At 36.0% G+C, this 19,675-nt stretch overlaps 1 protein-coding gene across 9 annotated transcripts in view; it reads left to right on the top strand.

Moving 5' to 3' along the window:
* PDE7A (phosphodiesterase 7A) overlaps positions 1 to 18,271 on the top strand; it is a 146,937-nt gene extending 128,666 nt beyond the window's left edge. For 5 of the 9 annotated variants that reach the window (XM_072604702.1, XM_072604697.1, XM_072604698.1 and 2 more), the window contains 4 exons: positions 1,102 to 1,198; positions 3,116 to 3,196; positions 13,236 to 13,334; positions 16,257 to 18,271. In XM_072604702.1, the coding sequence (XP_072460803.1) occupies positions 1,102 to 1,198; positions 3,116 to 3,196; positions 13,236 to 13,334; positions 16,257 to 16,468 (489 nt within the window). In that variant the 3' untranslated portion in view covers positions 16,469 to 18,271. The remainder of the gene's footprint in view (positions 1 to 1,101; positions 1,199 to 3,115; positions 3,197 to 13,235; positions 13,335 to 16,256) is intronic. The other 4 variants (XM_072604705.1, XM_072604703.1, XM_072604699.1 and 1 more) reach the window with 1 other exon arrangement.
* Positions 18,272 to 19,675: the final 1,404 nt, after the last annotated feature.

Genomic DNA, 19,675 nt, shown 5'->3' with positions numbered 1-19,675 from the left:
AAATATAATGCATGACATCACAAACAAAGGAGCAAGGAAGAAAGTGCCTTTTGGATTTACAGATAGAAGAAGAGTTCATGAGCAAATAAGGAGCTGAGAGAATCACAGAAGGTAAAATGGACAATTTTGAAGACATAAAATCTAAAAGTTTTTGCATAAACTATGCAACTAAAGTTACAAGGGAAACAGTTATCTGGAAGGGGAAAGTTTTTGTGCAGTTTTCTTTGAGAAAGATCTCATTTCCAAGATTTTTAAGTGATTCAAATTTATATAAAGAATAGGAGCCTTTCTACAACTTTACCATGGTCAGACAATATAAATGGACAGTTTTTCAGTGAAGAAATCTAAGCTATCAATAGCTGCTTGAAAAAAAAATCTCCAGATCACATACCCATCTGTTGGGCAAATATGACCAAAAGAAAAGTAACAATTGTTAGAAGAGCTGAGGGAAAATAAACACATTAATGCACTATTGATAGAGCTGTGAATTGGTCCAGTCTTTTTAGAAAGTAGACTGCAACTATGCCCCCAAAGTCATTAAAGTGCAGCATTTGGAACTAGCTATACTATGAGTAGGCCTATAGGTCAAGGAAAGAAGAACACTTTTGTGTAAAAGTCTTTATGACAGCTCTTTTTATAAAAGCAAAGAACTGCACACTTAAGTGGTACCTGTTGGGAACTTGCTGAACAGATTATAGGATATGAATTTCACGAATACTATAGTGTTGAAGGAAGTGATGAGAAGTAAGTTTTTCAAGAAACCTAGAAAGCCTTGTATGAACATCAGCATGGTAAAGTCAGCACTGCAAGAGGACAACCTGTAAAATTACAACAATTTTGTAAAGACCTATCCAATCCCCAATGATGCTTATTAGAAGTTCTGCACTGATACTCAATATTTTCTTGCATACATAGTATTGTAGATAGCATCATCTCAGAATATAATAGACTGAGTTTTCTTATTTTGTAACTGCACATAATGTAATTCTGGTTTAATTTTATCACTAGAGAAATTAATGCAAACATTTTATACTCTACAATAAAAATGAAAGTAATTTTGTTTCTGTATGTAATGATTGTAATAGTTGTTGTATTGTCTAGATGGCTTTGAAGTGTGCTGATATATGCAACCCATGCCGGACCTGGGAACTAAGCAAGCAATGGAGTGAAAAAGTCACAGAAGAATTCTTCCATCAAGGTAACTCATTACAACTCATTTACTCGGATATCAGATGAGGAGTCTGTGGAGTCAGTTACTCATAGAATGTGTAATTTTCAGTAGTACATGTGACATAGAAGTATGAAAAGGGAATAGGCAAAAGTGTTCTACAGCAGACTATATCACTTATAAGATCATGCTGTACACACTGGTTGGCTGCTTTAAAAAACGGTATTTGACTATGTAGTATAAAGTATCATCTGAAAGATTTTTTCAAGCAAGAAGACTGATGAATATATTAAGATTCTACAAAATTCCTTGACACAATAGTCAAAATCTGCTGTTCACCTCTATCAAGCAGGGTATAAAATGTGGAGAAAACATGCCCCCCAAAAGGGTTCACTAGTGTCACACAATGAGCTGCAGAGACCAAGTAGAAAAGAGATCCTTTTTAGATATTAAGATCATCCAGATGTTTCTGTTTGCAGATGACATTGCACAAAGCCCCAGAATAATGTAGTTTCTTCAGTAACATCTGCAACCACAGAAAGGATAAGTTGAACAATTCACACAGAGCAAACTAAACGGATTAAGACTGCTTATTGTTCAGTTTCTGATATGCATTTGGATGGGCAGTCCCTTGAATTAGTCTCACAGTACAAATGTCTTAGACAGCCTCTCCAGATGGATAGTGAGCTGAGTCTAGAATTGAGTAGACGAAAGGAATAAGTTGGACTGTTTTGGGAAGATTACATAGTGTTTTTAACAATCCTAAACTACTCTGACACAAATTCATCTGATAAATACCAATATTCTCACAGTATTATTTTGGGTTAGGAGTCACAAACTGTCACATTCTCCAACAAGTCAAAATTGTGAGTGACCTAAAAGAGGGTTATGGAGAGGCATGTAATAAGCACAAGCAGAATATTACAGCAGCGTATTACTAACAATGATTCATTGAAAAGAAGGGACACAAAATATATCCCACCTGAAATTTGTGGTAATAAGAGACATTCCTCTAGAATTTTAAAATTTGTAAAATGTTTTATGTGTTTATCTCATTTGATCTTCACAATAGTCCTCATTTTGCAGACAAGGAAACTGCGACTCAGAGAGATGAAGTGATTGTAAATGGTAGCACAAGAAGTGCCATGGATAGGATTTGAATCCAGGTCTTTTTTGACTCCAAGTTCAGAACTATCCCTTTTGCCACACTTCTTTTAATGGTCGGAAAAGGAAGTGGTCTGGTTATGTAGCAAGAGCAAGAAATATTAGAGAATTTCAATGCTGTGCTGGTCCCCATAGAATGTTAAAAGAAATAAATGAAACCCTCCTACACACATGCAGGATCACATATGAAAATACATGGACAAAATAACATGGACAAAAATCAGACAGGTTAAGGTGAAGATGCACTATGATCTGCATTATTTGTAAGAATTGTTAAGTAGTGAATATACAGTAAGTCTTTCATTATCTTCATTTGATGCACTGCTAACTTAGTCTTTAGACATTGAATAATTTTTTTTAAACCAGCTCAAAAATAATTCATGGAGGGATTAGTCGACTTGTGTTTCTGTATTCTTAGGAATTTACAGGCAAAACCAAGTCAGTAATTTTACAAATATTTAAATAGGCAAGTATTATGATAGAGTTTCATTTGGGATCCAGAAAGCCTGAGTTCTAAGTTCTAATCTCAACATTATTACTAACTCAGTCACATGCCTTTGGGAAGTTTTTTGATCTCTTAGATGATTAGATTATGTATCAAATGTTTTCTCTGATGTACTTTTCATTTCTAACATTGAATGATTCTGTTATATAATGAGATCCTTTACACCTTCTGACTCATGATATCATGAATCTTGAATCTGGGAAGGACATCAGAGACAATGTTTTACTGTTGGGAGAACTGAGAATATTCTCTCATCTTTATTATTTTTTTCTATGTAGGAGATATTGAAAAAAAATATCATTTGAGTGTGAGTCCACTGTGTGACCGGCAGACAGAATCAATTGCTAACATTCAAATTGGTAAGTGTATATATTTTCTGTACTTTTTTAGAAAAATGCCATTACTTGCTTTCACTTTTATTTTTTCAAGAGAAATATCTTTGAAATATAACCTTCAATATTGTCTTATTCTATTAAAATATTTTCCAGCATTTTTATTGTACTTCATGTTTACTTATTTGGTTTGCTATAAAGCAGAAAAAAATATCTAGATTAGGCAGGTACAGTCTTAAAAGATCATCAGTAGTTGTCAGTTTGACACATTGGTTAAATTAGCTGGAAAAACAAAAATGACCCCTTTCATTTCTAAAAAAACAGTTATTCAGAGAGAATTGTGGGAACATGGTGGAATAAGGCAGATAACCACATGACTTTCCCAAATTCCCCCACAAATAGCTCAAAATAATGCCTCAAAATAGATTATAGAGTGGCAGAAATAATTAGAAGTCAGGGTAAAGCAGCACTCCAGCCTAAGACAACTTTGGTCATGAGGAAAGATATGACCTCTTAGGATGGTGGTCTGACCGGAGGGAGGTACAGGTAGATACTTCTGAGTCAACAAATAGCAAGTCCTGGGGCAGCTGTGTCAGTTGCAGCCTTATTTTTGAGAGCTTCACCCCCACAATGTCAAGAAAAGATTGCAGCACCCTCTGCTGGTGCTGAATGAGGGACCCAAGTGAACAGGCACTGAACAGTAGGGATCTCAGCCTCTGGATGTGGGCAAGGAGGAACAAGCAAACATCAGTGAGAATGGTCACAGAGGGGCAGGGACTCTACTGGTTGTGGTGACTCTCAGGAGAGCAGAGTCCCTGATTTCAGTTTTTGGTTCCAGGGCAGCAGCAGAGCAAGCTAACACTTTCAACTGCCTGAGGGACTACAGGGAGCAAAAGACTCAGGGGTGGAGTGGAGTACCTGAGGTCACTCATAAATCAAAGTGTGAGCCAAAGGAACAGTGACCATACTTGGTCTTGAATTATAGAATACTGAAAGAACCAAGAAGTCCAGAGGCCCCCAGATTGAACTCAATAAAAGAGCATGAAAAACCTGAAGCCTGAAACATTATCCCCACACCCTGAAAGCAGAGCCCAACTCTAACACAAATTTAACCAAGAAATAAGCCATTTTAAAAAATGAGTGAAAAACAAAGAACTTAACTCTAGCTACTATGGTGATAGAGAAGATCAGAGTTCAAACTTGCAAGAAGACAAAACAGCTTCTTGTAAAGCTTCAAAGAAAAATGTAAAATGGTCCTAAGCCCAAAGAGTTTTTGGAAGAGCTTAAAAAGACTTTAAAAATCAAATAAGAGAGGTTGAAGAAGCTTTTCTCAAATTAATATCAAGAGATAAAAATAATGCAAAAAAAACCCCAAGAAAATTAGGAGGAAAATGGGAATAAAACAATTGGAAAAAGAGATCCAAAATCTTACTGGGGGCAAAACTGCTCAAAAATTAGAATTGGGCAGGAGGGAAGCTGTTGACTTCATAAGACATCACAAAATAATAAAACAAAATCAAAAGAGCGAAAAAATGAAAAAAAAGTGAAAAAATTGAAGAAAATATGAAACATCTCATTAGGAAAACAACTAACCTGGAAAAGAGTTCAAGGAGAGATAATATAAGAATTGTCAAACTTCTTGAAAGTTATGATAAAAAAAGAGAATATATACTTCAAGAAACTATTAAGGAAAATTGCCCTGATGTTCTAGAACTAGAGAGTAAAATAGAAATTGAAAAAATCCACTGATTACTGCCTAAAAAGATTCCAAAATGAAAATTCACAAGGATGTAATAGCTAAGTTTCAAAGCTCCCAGGTCAAGGAGAAAATATTACAAACAATTTAAACACCGTGGAACTACAGTCAGGATGACATAAGATTTAGTGGTTTCTACATTAAAAGACTGAAGGGTTTGGAATATAATATTCTGAAGAGCAAAGGATCTGAGTTTACAGCCAAAAAGAACCTACCCAGCAAAACTGAGTGTAATTCTGCAAGAGAAAAAATGGATATTTGGTAAATGAAAGGACTTACAGGTATTCTTGAGGAACAGACCAGAACTGAATAGAAAATTTGACTTATAAGAATCAAGAGAAACATAAAGTAGATAAGAAAGACTAAATTATAAAGGATAAGATTAACCTGATTATTTCTTATGTGGGAAAATGATGTTTGTAACTCTTAAGTGTCATCATTACTAGAGTAGTTGAAAGAGTATATTTAGGTAGGAATCTTGGGGTTGAGTTGATGAAGGAATAATCCTAAAAAATAAAATTGCATAGGGAGAGGCAAAATGGAGTAAATTATCTCATACAAAAGAAGTGTGAATAGAAGAACTGTTATAGTGGAGGGGAAGATAAGGTGAAGAGGCAGGTAGCATGGGAACCTTATTCTTATTGGAACTGGGTAAAGAGGGGAAAACCTTATATATTTAGTAGGATAGAAAAGTCTTCTTAACTTAGAGAGAAGTAGGGTGGGCAAGAGAAGAGTTTAAGGGGGGATTTTTAGAAGGGTGTGCAGATAAGAAATAAGCATGGGGATAGGATAAGAGAGAGACTTTTAGAAAAGTGTGCAGATTAGGGAGGCAGTAGTCAGAAGTAAATGGGGAGGGATGGGATAGAAAGAGGGGAAGAGGAAGAAGAAACAGTAAGGAAAAATGGAATGGAGGGAAAATACACAGCTAGTAATTATAACTTTGAAAGTGAATGGGATGCCCTTCCCCATAAAATGAAAATGGATAGCTAAATGGATCAGAAACAAGAACTTGACAGTATTTTGTTTACAAGAAACATTTAAAAATAGGAGCTACACATAGAGTACAAATAAAGGACTGGAGTAGAATTTACTATGCTTTAGCTGATGCAGAAAAAGCAAGGATAAGCAATCATAGTCTTAGACAAAGTTAAAGTTAAAATAGGTTTATTGAAGAGAGATAAACAGGGACATTACATTGTGATAAAAATTACTATAGATAATGAAGTAATATCAGTACTAAACATATATGCACAAATGCTGTAGCATTCAAATTTATAAGGAAAAGGTAAATGAATTACAGGTGGAAATAGATAGCAAAACTATTCTAGTGGGAGATTTCAATCTTCCCCTCTCAGAACTAGATTAATCAAAAAGTAAATAAGAAAGAAATCAAGGAGATTAATAAAATCTTAAGCAAGATATGAAAGACATCTGGAGAGAGTTGAATGGGAATAGAAAGTAGTATACCTTTTTCTGAGAGAAGCCAGACACCTTTACAAAAATTGACCATACATTAGGCTATAAAATCTTTATAGTTAAATGAAGAAAAGCAGAAATGTTAAGTGCATTCATTTCACATAATGCAGTAAAAATTACATCCAATAAAGGACCATGAAAACACATTAAAAATTAGCTGGCAGGTGAAGAACCGAATCTTAAAGAATGAATGAGTTAAAGAACAAGTAATAGAAACAGTAAATAATTTTACTGAAGAGAATGATAATAATGAGATAGCAAATAAAAACTTATGAGATGAAGCAAAAGCAGTAATCAGAGAAATGTTTATATCTCCAAATGCTTTCATTAATAAAATGGAGAAAGAGCAGATTAACGAATTAGGTAAGCAAGCAGTTTAAAAAACTAGGATAAAAACAAATTTAAAATCACCAATTAAACACAAAATTGGAAATCCTGAAAATTATATGTGAGAAAACCATTGAATTAATAAACTAGGAGTTGGTCTTATGAAAAAACTAGTAAAATAGATAAGCTATTAGTTAATAATTTTTACAAAGAGAGAAGAAAATCAAATCCCTAATATCAAAAATGAAAAGGTGAATACACTACTAATGAAGATATATTAGGAGTATTTTTCCCATTTATATGCCAGTAAATATAACAGTTTAAGTGAAATGGGAGAATACTTGCAAAAACATTAAAACTTCCCAGATCAACAGAAGAAGAAATAGAATATCTAAATCAAGCTAATTTAGAAAAAGAAATTGAAAAGTCCATAAATGAACTTCTTAAGAAAAAGGTATCAGGACCAGATGAATTTGCAAGTGAATTCTACTGAACATTTAAAGATCAACTAATTCCAATATTAACTAAATTGTTTGTAATAATAGATAAAGGAGGAATCCCACCAAATTCTTTTTATGAAATAAATATGGTGCTGATCCCTAAACTAGGAAGAGCAAAAACAGAGAAGGAAATTATGAATCAATTTTGCTAATAAATGTGATATTTTAAAAATTGAAGAGCTATAATTTCTGGGTAATTAACAATTTTATTAATAATGGTAGCATATTACCAACAAAGGGGGGTCAGTGACACTGTCAAATGCCAAAGATAAATCCTGACAGTGAGCTTCACAGTTTATGTACCCTTGGAAGAGTGAGTATTCCTGAGGGTCACAATCAACTCTGATTGGTTAAGTTAATAAGAATGAATATTACAATGAGAGGTGAACCTATTCACTGGGGGATGTAACTTTAATTATATCATTTACTTCAAAATTGCCTAACTTTGGGCAGTCAAATCAAAGAATTTATCCCCACCGATACCTGTGTAGAACACAATGAGCTTCCTTCCCCTCCTTGTGTGGTTGGGTGGGGTCTGAACAAGATTGAGGAGAAAATTAATTTGGTCTCATTTTTAGCAATGCCCTTCAGAGTTGAACAATCTGCAGGCTTCCGAAAAACAGTCCTGGTCCTAATTCAACCATTGATTGTTAATATGAAGGAGAAATAATGATTTCTCTCAGTGTTGATGCAAAAATCCTAAATAAAATCCTAGCTAGGAGACTATAACAATATATCACAAAGATGATGCATTATGACCAAGTGGGATTTATATCAAGAATGGAGGACAGCTTCTGTATAAGGAAAACTATTAATATAATTTACTACCTCAATAACAAAAAGCAACAAAAATCACATGATTATATCAGTATATTCAGAAAAGGCTTTTGACAAAATACAACAATTTTACTTCTTAAAAACACTTGAAAGTATAGGTATAAGTTGATTTTTTTTAATGATAAGAAGTGTTTACCTAAAATCAACAACAAGCGTTATCTGTAATGGAGATAAACTACAAGCCTTCCCAGTAAATTCAAGAGTAAAACAAGGATGCCCATCATCACCAATATTATTCAATATTATATTGGAAATTTTAGCAGGCAGCTTTCAGAGATTGGTGTACAGCACTGCATTTACTCATCTGGGTCAGAAAATCAAATATCAAGATTGGTTTAACAAAAATGATTGGGAAATTCAGAAACTGCTAAATGAAAAATGAGAACTCCACAGGATTTACTATCAGAACAATTCATCTGTTCCTAAGAAGGTAGCATTTAACTCCATCAAAAGTAAAGTGCACATGAAGTTTAGAGATTTGCAGGATTCTTGACTCAGCAAGAAGGCAGATGAAATTCAGTTTTACACTGATATTAACAATCCGAAGCATTTTTGTGATGCCGTGAAGAGCCAAAGACATATGGTGCATCTGCACTAGTCAGTGCTAATGGAGCCACATTGATTAGTAGTAATAAGGATGTGATTCTGGAGATATTGGCAGAACACTTCCATTGCATTCTCAATAGACTATCATCAATCAGTGCTGAAGCCATTGACAACATACCTCATGTTGAAATCAATCCCTCTCTAGCTCAATTTCCAACTAAAGAAGAGGTTTTTTGAATACCATTAGGTTTGTCTCGTATGGCAAAGTTCCTAGTGCTGATCCTATTCCAGCTGCGATTTACAAGGCAGGGGATCTACTGTTTATACAAAAGCTGACTGAAATTTTCTGGGTTTTATTGCAAAATGAGGTTATTTCCCTCCCAGAGTTGGAGGATTCCTCCATTGTCCATCTCTACAAAAGTAAAGGAAATAGATTGTCCTGTGACGATCACAGGAGTCTCTCTCTCAGTCATTGCTGGCAAGATTCTTGCCAGAGTTCTCTTAATAGAATTGGAAGATGATCATCTACCTGAGAGCCAGTGTGGCTTCAGAAAGGACTGAGGAATGGTTGATATGGTATTTGCTACTTGACAACTTCAGGAGAAATGTCAGGAGCAGAATAGAGGTCTGTACACAATATTCATTAAGCTAAGACCTTTGATGCTGTCAATCAAGAGGGCTTATAGAAAATTATGTCAAAATTTGGTTGCCTGGAGTTCATCAATATTATACATTAATTTCATGACGGCATGATTGCTCAGTCACCAAGGCTGTGTGCTTGCCCTCATACTTTTTAGCATGATGTTTTCAGCAGTGTTGTCAGACACCTTTGATGAGAATGAACACAGCATCCAGGTTAGCTGCTGCATTGATGGTAAATTATTCAACTTGAAAAGACTACAAGCCAACACTAAAGTAGAGGGAGAGTTGGTGCATGATTTCTTTGTTCGTAGATAATTTTGAATTCAGTGCAGCCTCTGAAACTGAGATGCAACAAAATATGGATTGATTCTCTGCTACTTCTACTAATTTTGGCCTAACAATTTAACACTAAGAGAACATAGGTTCTCCATCAGTCATACCATACATACATGAAACCATCAGTTGCAATAAAAGGAGAAATTTTTAATTCTGTGGATAAATTCACTTACCTTGGCAGTATCCTTTCTAGTGATATACATAGATGATGAGGTTAATGCATGAATTGTCAGAGCTAGTTCAGTGTTTGGGAGGCTTGACAGAAAATATGGGAAAGAAAAGGTAGTAAGAGTGCCTACCAAACTAAAAGTCTGCATAACCATTTTGTTGTATGCCTGTAAAGCCTGTGCAGTCTACCAGCACCATTGCTAGGAAACTGAATTGCTTCTATATGAATTATCTTAGGGACATTCTGATTCCTGGAAAGATAAGGTACCAGAAACTGAAGTCCTTCCTCAAGCTAAACTGCCAAGCATTCAAATTCTACTGCAGAGAGTACAACTCTGATGGGCTGGTTATGTTCTTCATGAAAAATTCATGCAAGGAAAGCACTCAGATGGAGGTCAGAAATGTGCACCCATGGGGTAGATGAACACATTTAGAGTCTCTCTGAAGAACTTCGGAATCAATTGCATGATATTGGAGACATTGACAAAGGACCACACAGCATGGTGTGCCCACATCAAAGAAGGTGCTGGGCTCAAGAAGCAAACCAAAATTGTAGTAGCTCAAAAGAAACATGAGATGAGTAAATGTAGAGACATGGCCATTCCAAATGTTCATATGGACTATTTGTGCCTGGCCTGTGGTAGAGCATCCTAAGCTCATATTGGTTTGATCAACCACAGTCAGACACACTGTATCTTGACTCCAACATAGTAAGTCATTTTGGTCCTCTTCAAGAACAAAGGCAACAACCAACAAACCAGAAATGCTGTCAATAGCAAGAAGAGAAGAAAAAGAAATTAAGTGAATCCAAATGGGCAGTGAGCTCATAAAACTGTCTGTTTGCTGACAGTATGAGGATATGCTTGGAAAATCCTAGAGATTCATCGAAAAAGTTAGTTGAAGCAATAATCTTAGCAGAGTAGCAGGATATAAAATAATCCCACATAAATCATTAATATTTCTATATATCACCAACAAAACCCCTGCAAGAAGAGATAGTAAGAGATAGTTCATTTAAAATAAGTAGACAATATAAAATGCCTGAGAGTATACCTGCCAAGACAAATCCAGGAACTATATGAACATAATTTAAAAAAAAAACTTGTATAAATAGATTTAAATAGAGAAATAATAACTGTTTGTAGGTGAGCTGGGCCAATATAATAAAAATGACAATTCCACCTAATTTAATCTTCTTATTCAGTGCTATCCCAATTAAATTATCAAAAATTATTTTATTGAACTAGAAAAAAATAACAATTCTTTTGGAAAAACAAAAGGTCAAGAATGTCAAAAGAGTTAAAAAAAATATGTAAAGGAAGGAGATCTAGCAATACCATATCTTAATGTAAGGTAGTTATTATCAAAACTATCTGTACTGGCCAAGAAATAGAATGGTGAATCAGTGGAATAGAGTAGGTATATAAAATACACAATAATAAATTATCATAGTAACCTTCTGTTTTATAAATGTAAAGACTGTAAACTTTCAGGCTAAGAATTCACTGTTTGTTAAAAATTGTTGGAAAAACCTGGAAAGTGGTCTGGCTAGCAAAAACTAGGTATAAACCAATATCTTACACCGTTTACCAAGATAAGGTCAGAAATGGGACCTAGACATAAAGGGAGATATCATAACTAAATCAGAAGAACATGGAACATGTTGCCTATCAATGGATAGGAGAGGATTTTGTGAATAAACAAGAGATAGAGAGCATTGTGAGATATAAAATAGATATTTTTTATTACGTTAAATTTAAAAGGTTGTATACAAATAAGATCAGTGTGGCCAAGATGAGAAGGAAAGCAGAAAATTGGGGGTGAGTAGAAATGGGTTTTATAGACAGTTTCTCAGTTAAAAAACTCATATCTCAAATATTTAGAGAACCTTATTAAATTTATATGAATATGAGTCATTCTCTAATTGATAAATGATCAAAGGATATGAACAGGCTGTTTTTTGAGAAACAAATCAAAGATATCTGTAGTCATATGAAAAATGTTTTAAATCTTTATTGGTTAGAGAAATACAAATTAAAACAACTTTGAGATGCCATCTCACTTATCAGATTGGCTAAAATGATAGAAGGGGAAAATGACAAATGAGATTTGTAAAAATTGGGACATTAATACACTGTTGGTGAACTGATCCAACCATTTTAGAGAGCAGTCTGGAATTATGCCCAAAGAGTTATAAAATTGTGTTTATCCTTTGGCCCAGCAATATTAGATCTGTTTCCCAGGGTGATTGGGAAAAAAGGAGAAGAACCTATATGTTCCAAAGGATTTATAGTAGTTCTCTTTGTGGTAAGTAAAGAACTGAAAATTTCAGGGATGCCCATCAGTTGGGGAAATTGCTGAACAAGTTGTGCTGTGTGATTTTAGTGGAATACTACTGTGCTGTAAAAAATGATGAGAAGGCTGATTTGAGGGAAACATAGAAAGATTCATATGAAATAATGAAGAGTGAAACAGAAAACGTTGTATACAGTAGCAGCGGTATTGTTTGAGGAGTTTATGTGAATGTCTTCAGCTACTCTGAGTTATGTGAATATTCAGATGAGCTGCAGAGGACCCACCTTCAGAGAAAGAACATAAGGAATTACGTGTTGTCTAGTTTCACAGATAAAAGTGTATGTGTGTGAGAGAGAGAGAAGTGTTGGCCTTCTCTAGTGCGGGGTTGGGAGAAAAGGATGGAAACAGCTTGAAACTCAAATGTAAGAAAAAAAGAACAAATATTTTTTTTTCTTCTTTTTTTTTTTATTATTTTTTAATGTTTAACAATCACTGCCACACAATTGAGATTTTATCTCCCCCACACCTACCCCCCACTACCCACCTCCCTCCCCATGACTGCATACAATTCTGTATAGGTTCTACATATACTTTCCTATTGAGTACATTTTCACTATAGTCATGCTATGTAGTCGGACTAAAATAAATGGAAGAAATCATATAACAAATCAAAACATGATACACAAAAACACACACATACACAAACATGATCTGCTACATTCTGCGAATGACTTCCATATTTCTTTCTCTGAGTGTGGAAGGCATTTTGCCTTAGAGAACCACCATTGGGATTTTTTTTTTTTAAGAAGTTCTTGTAAGAACAAATATTTTTTAAAAAAGAAAAACAAAAATGATTCCAAAAGTATTCGTCTTATTTAAGGAGAACATTGTCCCAATACTTTTATGTCCAATTCCTTTTTTTTTTTTCCATTACAACTATCTTCTCTCCATTTTCTCATTGCCTGTGATCTCAGTTGGGTTAAGTTTCTTGCTCCCTCCTGCCCACTTCTTTCCTCTGGTACTCGCTTCCTTTTCTGATGATCACCACCTTCTTCACTCACAAAAAAATGCTTTATTCAGTAATTGTCCCCTTTTATTTTTGGCTACCAAATTACAGCAAAGAGAGATATATTTATTTAGTGCACAAAGTTTTCCATTTGATTTCTACCTTGTTATTTCCCAGACAGTAAAGCTACTCTGTGTTCTATGATATCTAATGTGGATCAGACAACTAGACCTAGATCACCAGCTTTCATAAAAACTACTAAGCAGATTTCAGAAGGTGAGCCATTTGTCATTACATGTGACCTTGGTTTTAGTTGGCAATTCAGAAGTGTGGTAATTGCTTTATTCTAATGGTATCCATAACAAGAAGCCTGATATTCTGACCAATCCCTTCCTCATTGCATATCCTAAAGTAACTCTTAAACCTAAATCACACTGTGGCCCAGTGTTCTGAAGTGTTTTTTTCTTCACAATTAAATATGAAATATACAAGTTCATTGGTGTCCAGGAAGGAAGAGCCCTTTGCACATTTTGTAATTCATTTTAATTCCAAAATTAATCTTAAGTTTGAACTCTTAAAATTCTTCTGGCCTTCTTCACGCTTGCACTTAGTTTCTCCCAGTGGGATAATTTAATGATCCCAGTTCAGACTCATTTCATCTAAGAAGTCTTTCCTGATTAGAGGTCAAGTACTATTTTGAGAGTCTCACCTTTAATTATTCTCTGGATAAATTTTATTCAATGTATTATTCATAACTCATTTTAAAATTCCTGAATAGGAATTCATTGATGGTGTGTTTCTCATGTGTGTTTGTTTCAGGTTACTATTTTAGACTTCCCTATATATATTCCACAAATCTGACTTCAGTTTGCAATTGAAGTAATTCATCATCCTGACTTATAAGGAGAATTAGCTCAAGTGACCTGATTTTCCTTGTGGTTAAGGGTACTCCTTTCCCTTGGATTGGTAACCTTCCCAGATACCCATGGAAAAATAGTTAACAAACCCTGATAGCAATAATATTTTATAGTCAGACTTTCTGTCACCTGATCCTCATCAAAAGAGATTTCATTTTAATGTGGATTGTGTTATTGTGTCAAAACTGTCATCTATAACTTGGTATAGTTACTAAGCATTTATTAAGCACCTACAATCTGTTGAGCACTATACTAAGTGCTAGGGATACAAAGAAAGACAAAACATGATCCTTGCTCTCAAGGAGCTTACAGTCTAATTGGTAGAGACAACATGCAAACAACACAAACAAGCTTATATACAGGATAAATTAGAATTAATAGAGAGAAAGCACTAGCATTAATGAAGATCAGGAAAGGCTTCTTAAAGAAGATAATTAGCTTGTACTTGAAGGAAGTCAGGAGACAGAGACAGGGAGGGAGAGGATTCCAGACATGGGAAACAGCTAGTGAAAATACCGAGGGTTGGAAGACGACGTGTCTCGTCCAAAGAAAAGAAAAGAGGCCAGTGTCACTGGATTGTAGAGTTGGAGGTGAAGAAGAGTAAGGTATGGGAAGACTGGAAAGATAAGAGGATGGTAGGATTTTTTAAACAGGATTTTCTGTTTGAACCTTGAGGTGATAGGGAGCCACTTGATCAAACCTACACGTAAGGAAAATCAATTTGACAGCTCAGTGGAAGATAGACTGGAGTAAGGAGAGAGGCAAAGAGACCAGCCAGCACACTGCTGTAATAATTCAGACATGAGGTGATGAAGGCCTTGGAATCAGGACAGATCCCACCTCTGACCATGTGGTAGATCACTTGGCTTTATTGAGCCTCTGTTTCCTCCCCTATAAAATGGGAATAATAAAATCTGCTTGATAGGATTTGTGTTGCGAATCCAGTGCAACAATATGTGCAAAACACTGCAAATCTTAAAGGCCTGTATAAGCAGTTATGTAGTAGTAATCGTTGGGTGATATGAGAATATGAAAGTATGACATTTTTCTTCCTCACGGATAACTAATTATCAGGAAAATCAGTGTCTTCATTCTAGTAAAATTTGACTCTTCTAGTAACCTAATTTATTCAGTGCTCAGAAATTGCCTTTGTATTTACGTTGTCTGTGTTTTGTATGTATTTATGATATAATGTCTCTCCCTTAGATCAGACTTCTGGAGGACAGATAACTATTGTGTCTTTGTCTAGCACAGTAACTGACTCAGCTGCTACTTGTATTTTTTGAATTAAATGCCACTGTTGCTTAATAATTGACATTTGCATAGCACTTGAGAGTTTAAAGCCCTGTCATGAAGGATCTTATTTTTCATGCAATTTTGTTGTTACTGAGACTTATTCAGAAGTTTCTCTGTATAAATTGTTCATTACTTGCTGTTTTCAAATCTGATACTTAGCCCCATTACCCCTTACTGACTGCTAAGATATAATTTGAAATTTTACACTTGCACATGAACCTTTTATGGATCAGGGAAAATCAATTAGAGCTATTGATTAGGTTACTAGTTATGCTTATTTTTTTAACTTAAGCTTTTTTTATTTAAAAATATTCTGTTGGCTTTATTATACACATTAGTTTCTGTCAATGTAGTGTTTGAATTTTGCAAAATGCACTGGTTTTGGTATTTTAAAATCAGGACTTATGCTTTCGTGCCATTTTAGTAGAATAACACTTATAATCAACATAGAACATAATCAGTGATGGGGTCTTAATTAAGCTAAAGGAAAGATAGACTTCACAACCGAGTTTTCAGTAGGCCCTCCTGTTCCCACTGCTTACACAGTTCCATCACTATGCTCGTATGACCTCTTTCTATAGAATCTCTTTAAGTCTCTGCTACAACTTTGTTGGGTTCTCTGCTTTTTTGGTGTTTTGTCCAACCCCCGTCTATCCTAAATCACACTCTGGTGTCCTGTAAGAGGTCAGGTACATTTTGACCATTACTGCTAGTAGTGGCAGCTGAGTTGTGGGTTCTCTGTGGGTGTAATTGTGTTTGTTTCTTAACTGTTTTGAAGGTTTGCATGTATTCTAGGGCATGAAATTTCAAGAAATAGAGCCCACTAAAAAGGTATTTAAATTTTCCCTACTAGTCTCATATGGAGAATTATAGACTCTGGAAATATTGAATCAAGCTTTTAAAGTTGCTAACAGACTTTGTAAAAGATAATATGTAAAAATAAATTCATATTTGGTATTTTTGTTTTTGCTTTCTCCCCTTCAAGGCTTTATGACATACCTAGTGGAGCCATTATTTGCAGAGTGGGCCAGATTTTCAAATACCAGACTATCGCAGACCATGCTTGGTCATGTGGGACTCAATAAAGCCAGTTGGAAGGGAATGCAGAGAGAACAATGCAGCAGTGGTGATGATACTGATACTGCCTTTCAAGAAGTAGACTCTGGATTATTACCTCAGGAAAATCAATTGTTATGACCCCACCTCCACCTGGCCTGCCCAGAATCAGTGGCACAAAACAGACTCTTAGACGATGTTTTAAAAACTGTGAAATGGGGTCTTGAGGTGAGAGAACTTTAACTCCTGTCTGCTGAGGTTTCCGAAGGAATGATGCCAGCATTATTTATTTCTAAGATTTCCTTTGATGGATCTTTTAAACCTACTTTCTATTACGAAACCTGAACATATAGCAATATGCATATGCCTCAGTTGACTTTTGTGTGAACCCTTGAATATGCAAAACATAGCAGGGACAAGACCCTCCAGGAGTAACAGAGGACATTTCATGGTTTGCCACATGGTGTTTTTTAAAGCAAAACTGTGAGCCTCAGAATGGCTCCTTCAGCAGAGGTCTCTCGGAACTTAACTAGGCTGATGGGACAAGATTTAAAGAAGGCCTGCCGCCACTAAGTTCTTGCTATGGAAACTATGGAAATGTGAAGTGCCCAGCCTCTGCTGCCTCTGACAAGACTTGATGTTTACAAATTGACTCTAAAAATGCGGGTTCTAAATTTGCCTTGGAGCATGATTGTGAAAGAACCACTCAGTTTTTTAAGATCAAATCTGAGACTGCAGCTCTTTACCCAAACATCCCCTTTTTGTTTGACTTTCTCCTCTCATTTGGATGCCACACAAGTCTCCCATTTGCTATGGTTTTACTTTACACACTGGGAACTGAGCTTTTATCAGAGAATACAGCCCAAGTTTCACTCCAGTGCTGTGTGGGAATGTAATTTTGTTTTTAAAGTAGAAATACCAGTTTTAAATTGAGAGGTGGGTTGGGGGGGGTGGGGGGGTGGGGCATGGGAAGATGAACAATGTCCGAGCTGTCTCGCTGTTCTGCAGGGAAGACGCTGCATGTGGTTTTTACTACTGTACACTCGACCTGCACATGCAAGAAAAGATGGAATGTTTAAAAACACCATAATCAGCTCAGGGTATTTGCCAATCTGAAATATAGTGGGATGGGGAAATGTGTCCTTTGGAGCCAAGGGTACAAATGTCCCTTTCGCTGCAGTGAGAGTGTGAAAAAGGAATTTTAAACTTTTGCATGAGTGTGGGGGTGAGAGAGAGAGGGGTGTGTGTGTGTGTGTGTGTGTGTGTGTGTGTGTGTGTGTGTGTGTGTGTGTGTGTGTGTGTGTGTGTGTGTGAGAGAGAGAGAGAGAGAATGTTTGAATGTTTTGAGCGTTTGTGTGTACATGAGTTTATCCTTGTAGGGAAGGATTTAAACTGTAAACTTTTAATTTATTCTTTTAGAATGTGATGACTTAGTGAGTAACCACACTTGGGGGAGGGAGTTTCGGAAGCTGTAACAAATTGCTACAGATGCCTTAAACTATGCACACAGCTAAGTGACCAAACTTCTTGTTTTGATTTGAAAAAAAAAAAAAGTGCATTGTTTTCTTGTCCCTCCCTTTGGTGAAATGTTACCCCTCAGTGGGCCTTTTGATGAGAAAAGGAGATATTTTCTAGGACAAAATTTAAGAACTAATTTTAAACTTAAAACATTCCATTTTTGTAGTTTATTTTAAATTGTTTTAAGTACAGTAAGCACAACTGTAACCTAGTTTTAAGAGAAACTGGTGCTTTTAGTTCATTTGTATTCCCCTTGTTACTGTAAAAGACTGTTTATTAATTATGTTTACAGTTTGTTGCAACAGCCATTTTGGAGGAGAAAGCTTCAGTGCAAAGCCATTTGTAAAGGCTTTGCCATACTCATTTTAATATGTGCCTGTTGTTGTTAACTTTTGATGAATAAAATCCTATCTTTTCACACTCTGATCCTAGATGGTTGCATTCTTTTTCCTTTTATATATATGTGTGTGTACATACATACACACACACACACACACACACACAACAGTTCATCAACCTTAGAATGCTCTATAAATATTCTCCAGTAACTTAGATTATTACAGTAACCTCATTGGTCTTTGGATTTCCAAACTTTGTCCTCTACAATTCCCCATTCGTATGACTGTCAAAATAATCTTCCTAAGTAAGCATGGATCTGATCAGGTTTTTCTCCTGTTCAATAAGCTTCAGTGGATCCCTATTGTCTCTAAAACAAAATATATGTTCTTTTGATGTTTTGAAACTCCTCAATCTGCCTTCAATCTTTTCCAAATTTATCTTACATTATTCCTCTTCACATACTTGACGTTCAAATCTGCCAGGCCTAGAGGCCTGTGGGCTACCCGAGTCTTCCCTTACCTCTATCGGAGGTCTTCGGTTGGCCAAACCAGATGCTCGTATGAGAGAAAGGACGTTCCAGAGTCGAACAAGGGTTGAGCTTTATTTCAGGGTCTAGTTACAAGTGCAGGGGAATTCTTCCTTAGGAGGGAGCGAAGAATCTCCCAAGGAGGCAAAGATCTTACAATAAGAGATAGGAAGTAGAAGTATAAGTGGGGAGAGAGGGGGAGGGGAGAGAGGAGAGAGGAAAAGCGGAGCCTTGTTGTCCTCACACGTGGCCCCTCCGCCCAAGAGCGCTTTCAGGCTTTCCTGATCCTACTTAAGCTCTCCAGCCGCATAGTTTGCATCTGAATACCGTGCTGTTGGATAACAATAGTGTGCCCAGATCCGGGACAATCTCAAGGGCGGGGAGAGCTCTCTCCCATCACGTTTCTCACGGGAAGAGGCGGAAATACACGAGATAGCTCGGTTCACCTCGATTCCCAGTCGTTTCCTGGGGGGGGCCTCGTGAGAACTCTAAGATTTAGAAGTTCCCACCTTTACCCGCCCGAGACTGTCCACATGGAATTGAGCTTCCATCCCCAGCACAAATCAGTCTCAATTTAATGCAAACCTACTTGCTGTTCTTTATTCCAGCTCTAGCCTCTGCCTTTTCAGACTGCCCCCTGTGTCTGGAATGTTTTCTTCACCTCTGTCTCTTGGAATTAATTTCTAGCTTCTTTCAAAGACAATTTCAAGTGTCCACCTATGCAAGGTGTAACTTTTCTGTTACTTTGAATTGTTGCTGCATTCTCCCACCCACCTAAATTTATATCCTAATTCTCTTGTGTATATTTCACATTTACTCATCAATGTAAAATTGTCTTGTGTTCCTTTGTCCTTCTACTATTGTATATGTTTATGAGAACAAGAGCTTTTCTTCTTGGCTTTCTGTCCCCAGTACTTAGGATGGTTCTTATCACATGGGCACTCGATAAATGTTATTAAATTGCT

This window comes from Notamacropus eugenii, chromosome 4 (assembly GCF_028372415.1).
Source record: "Notamacropus eugenii isolate mMacEug1 chromosome 4, mMacEug1.pri_v2, whole genome shotgun sequence".
NCBI lineage: Eukaryota > Metazoa > Chordata > Mammalia > Diprotodontia > Macropodidae > Notamacropus > Notamacropus eugenii.
This window is presented reverse-complemented; position numbering and strand designations above follow the sequence as displayed.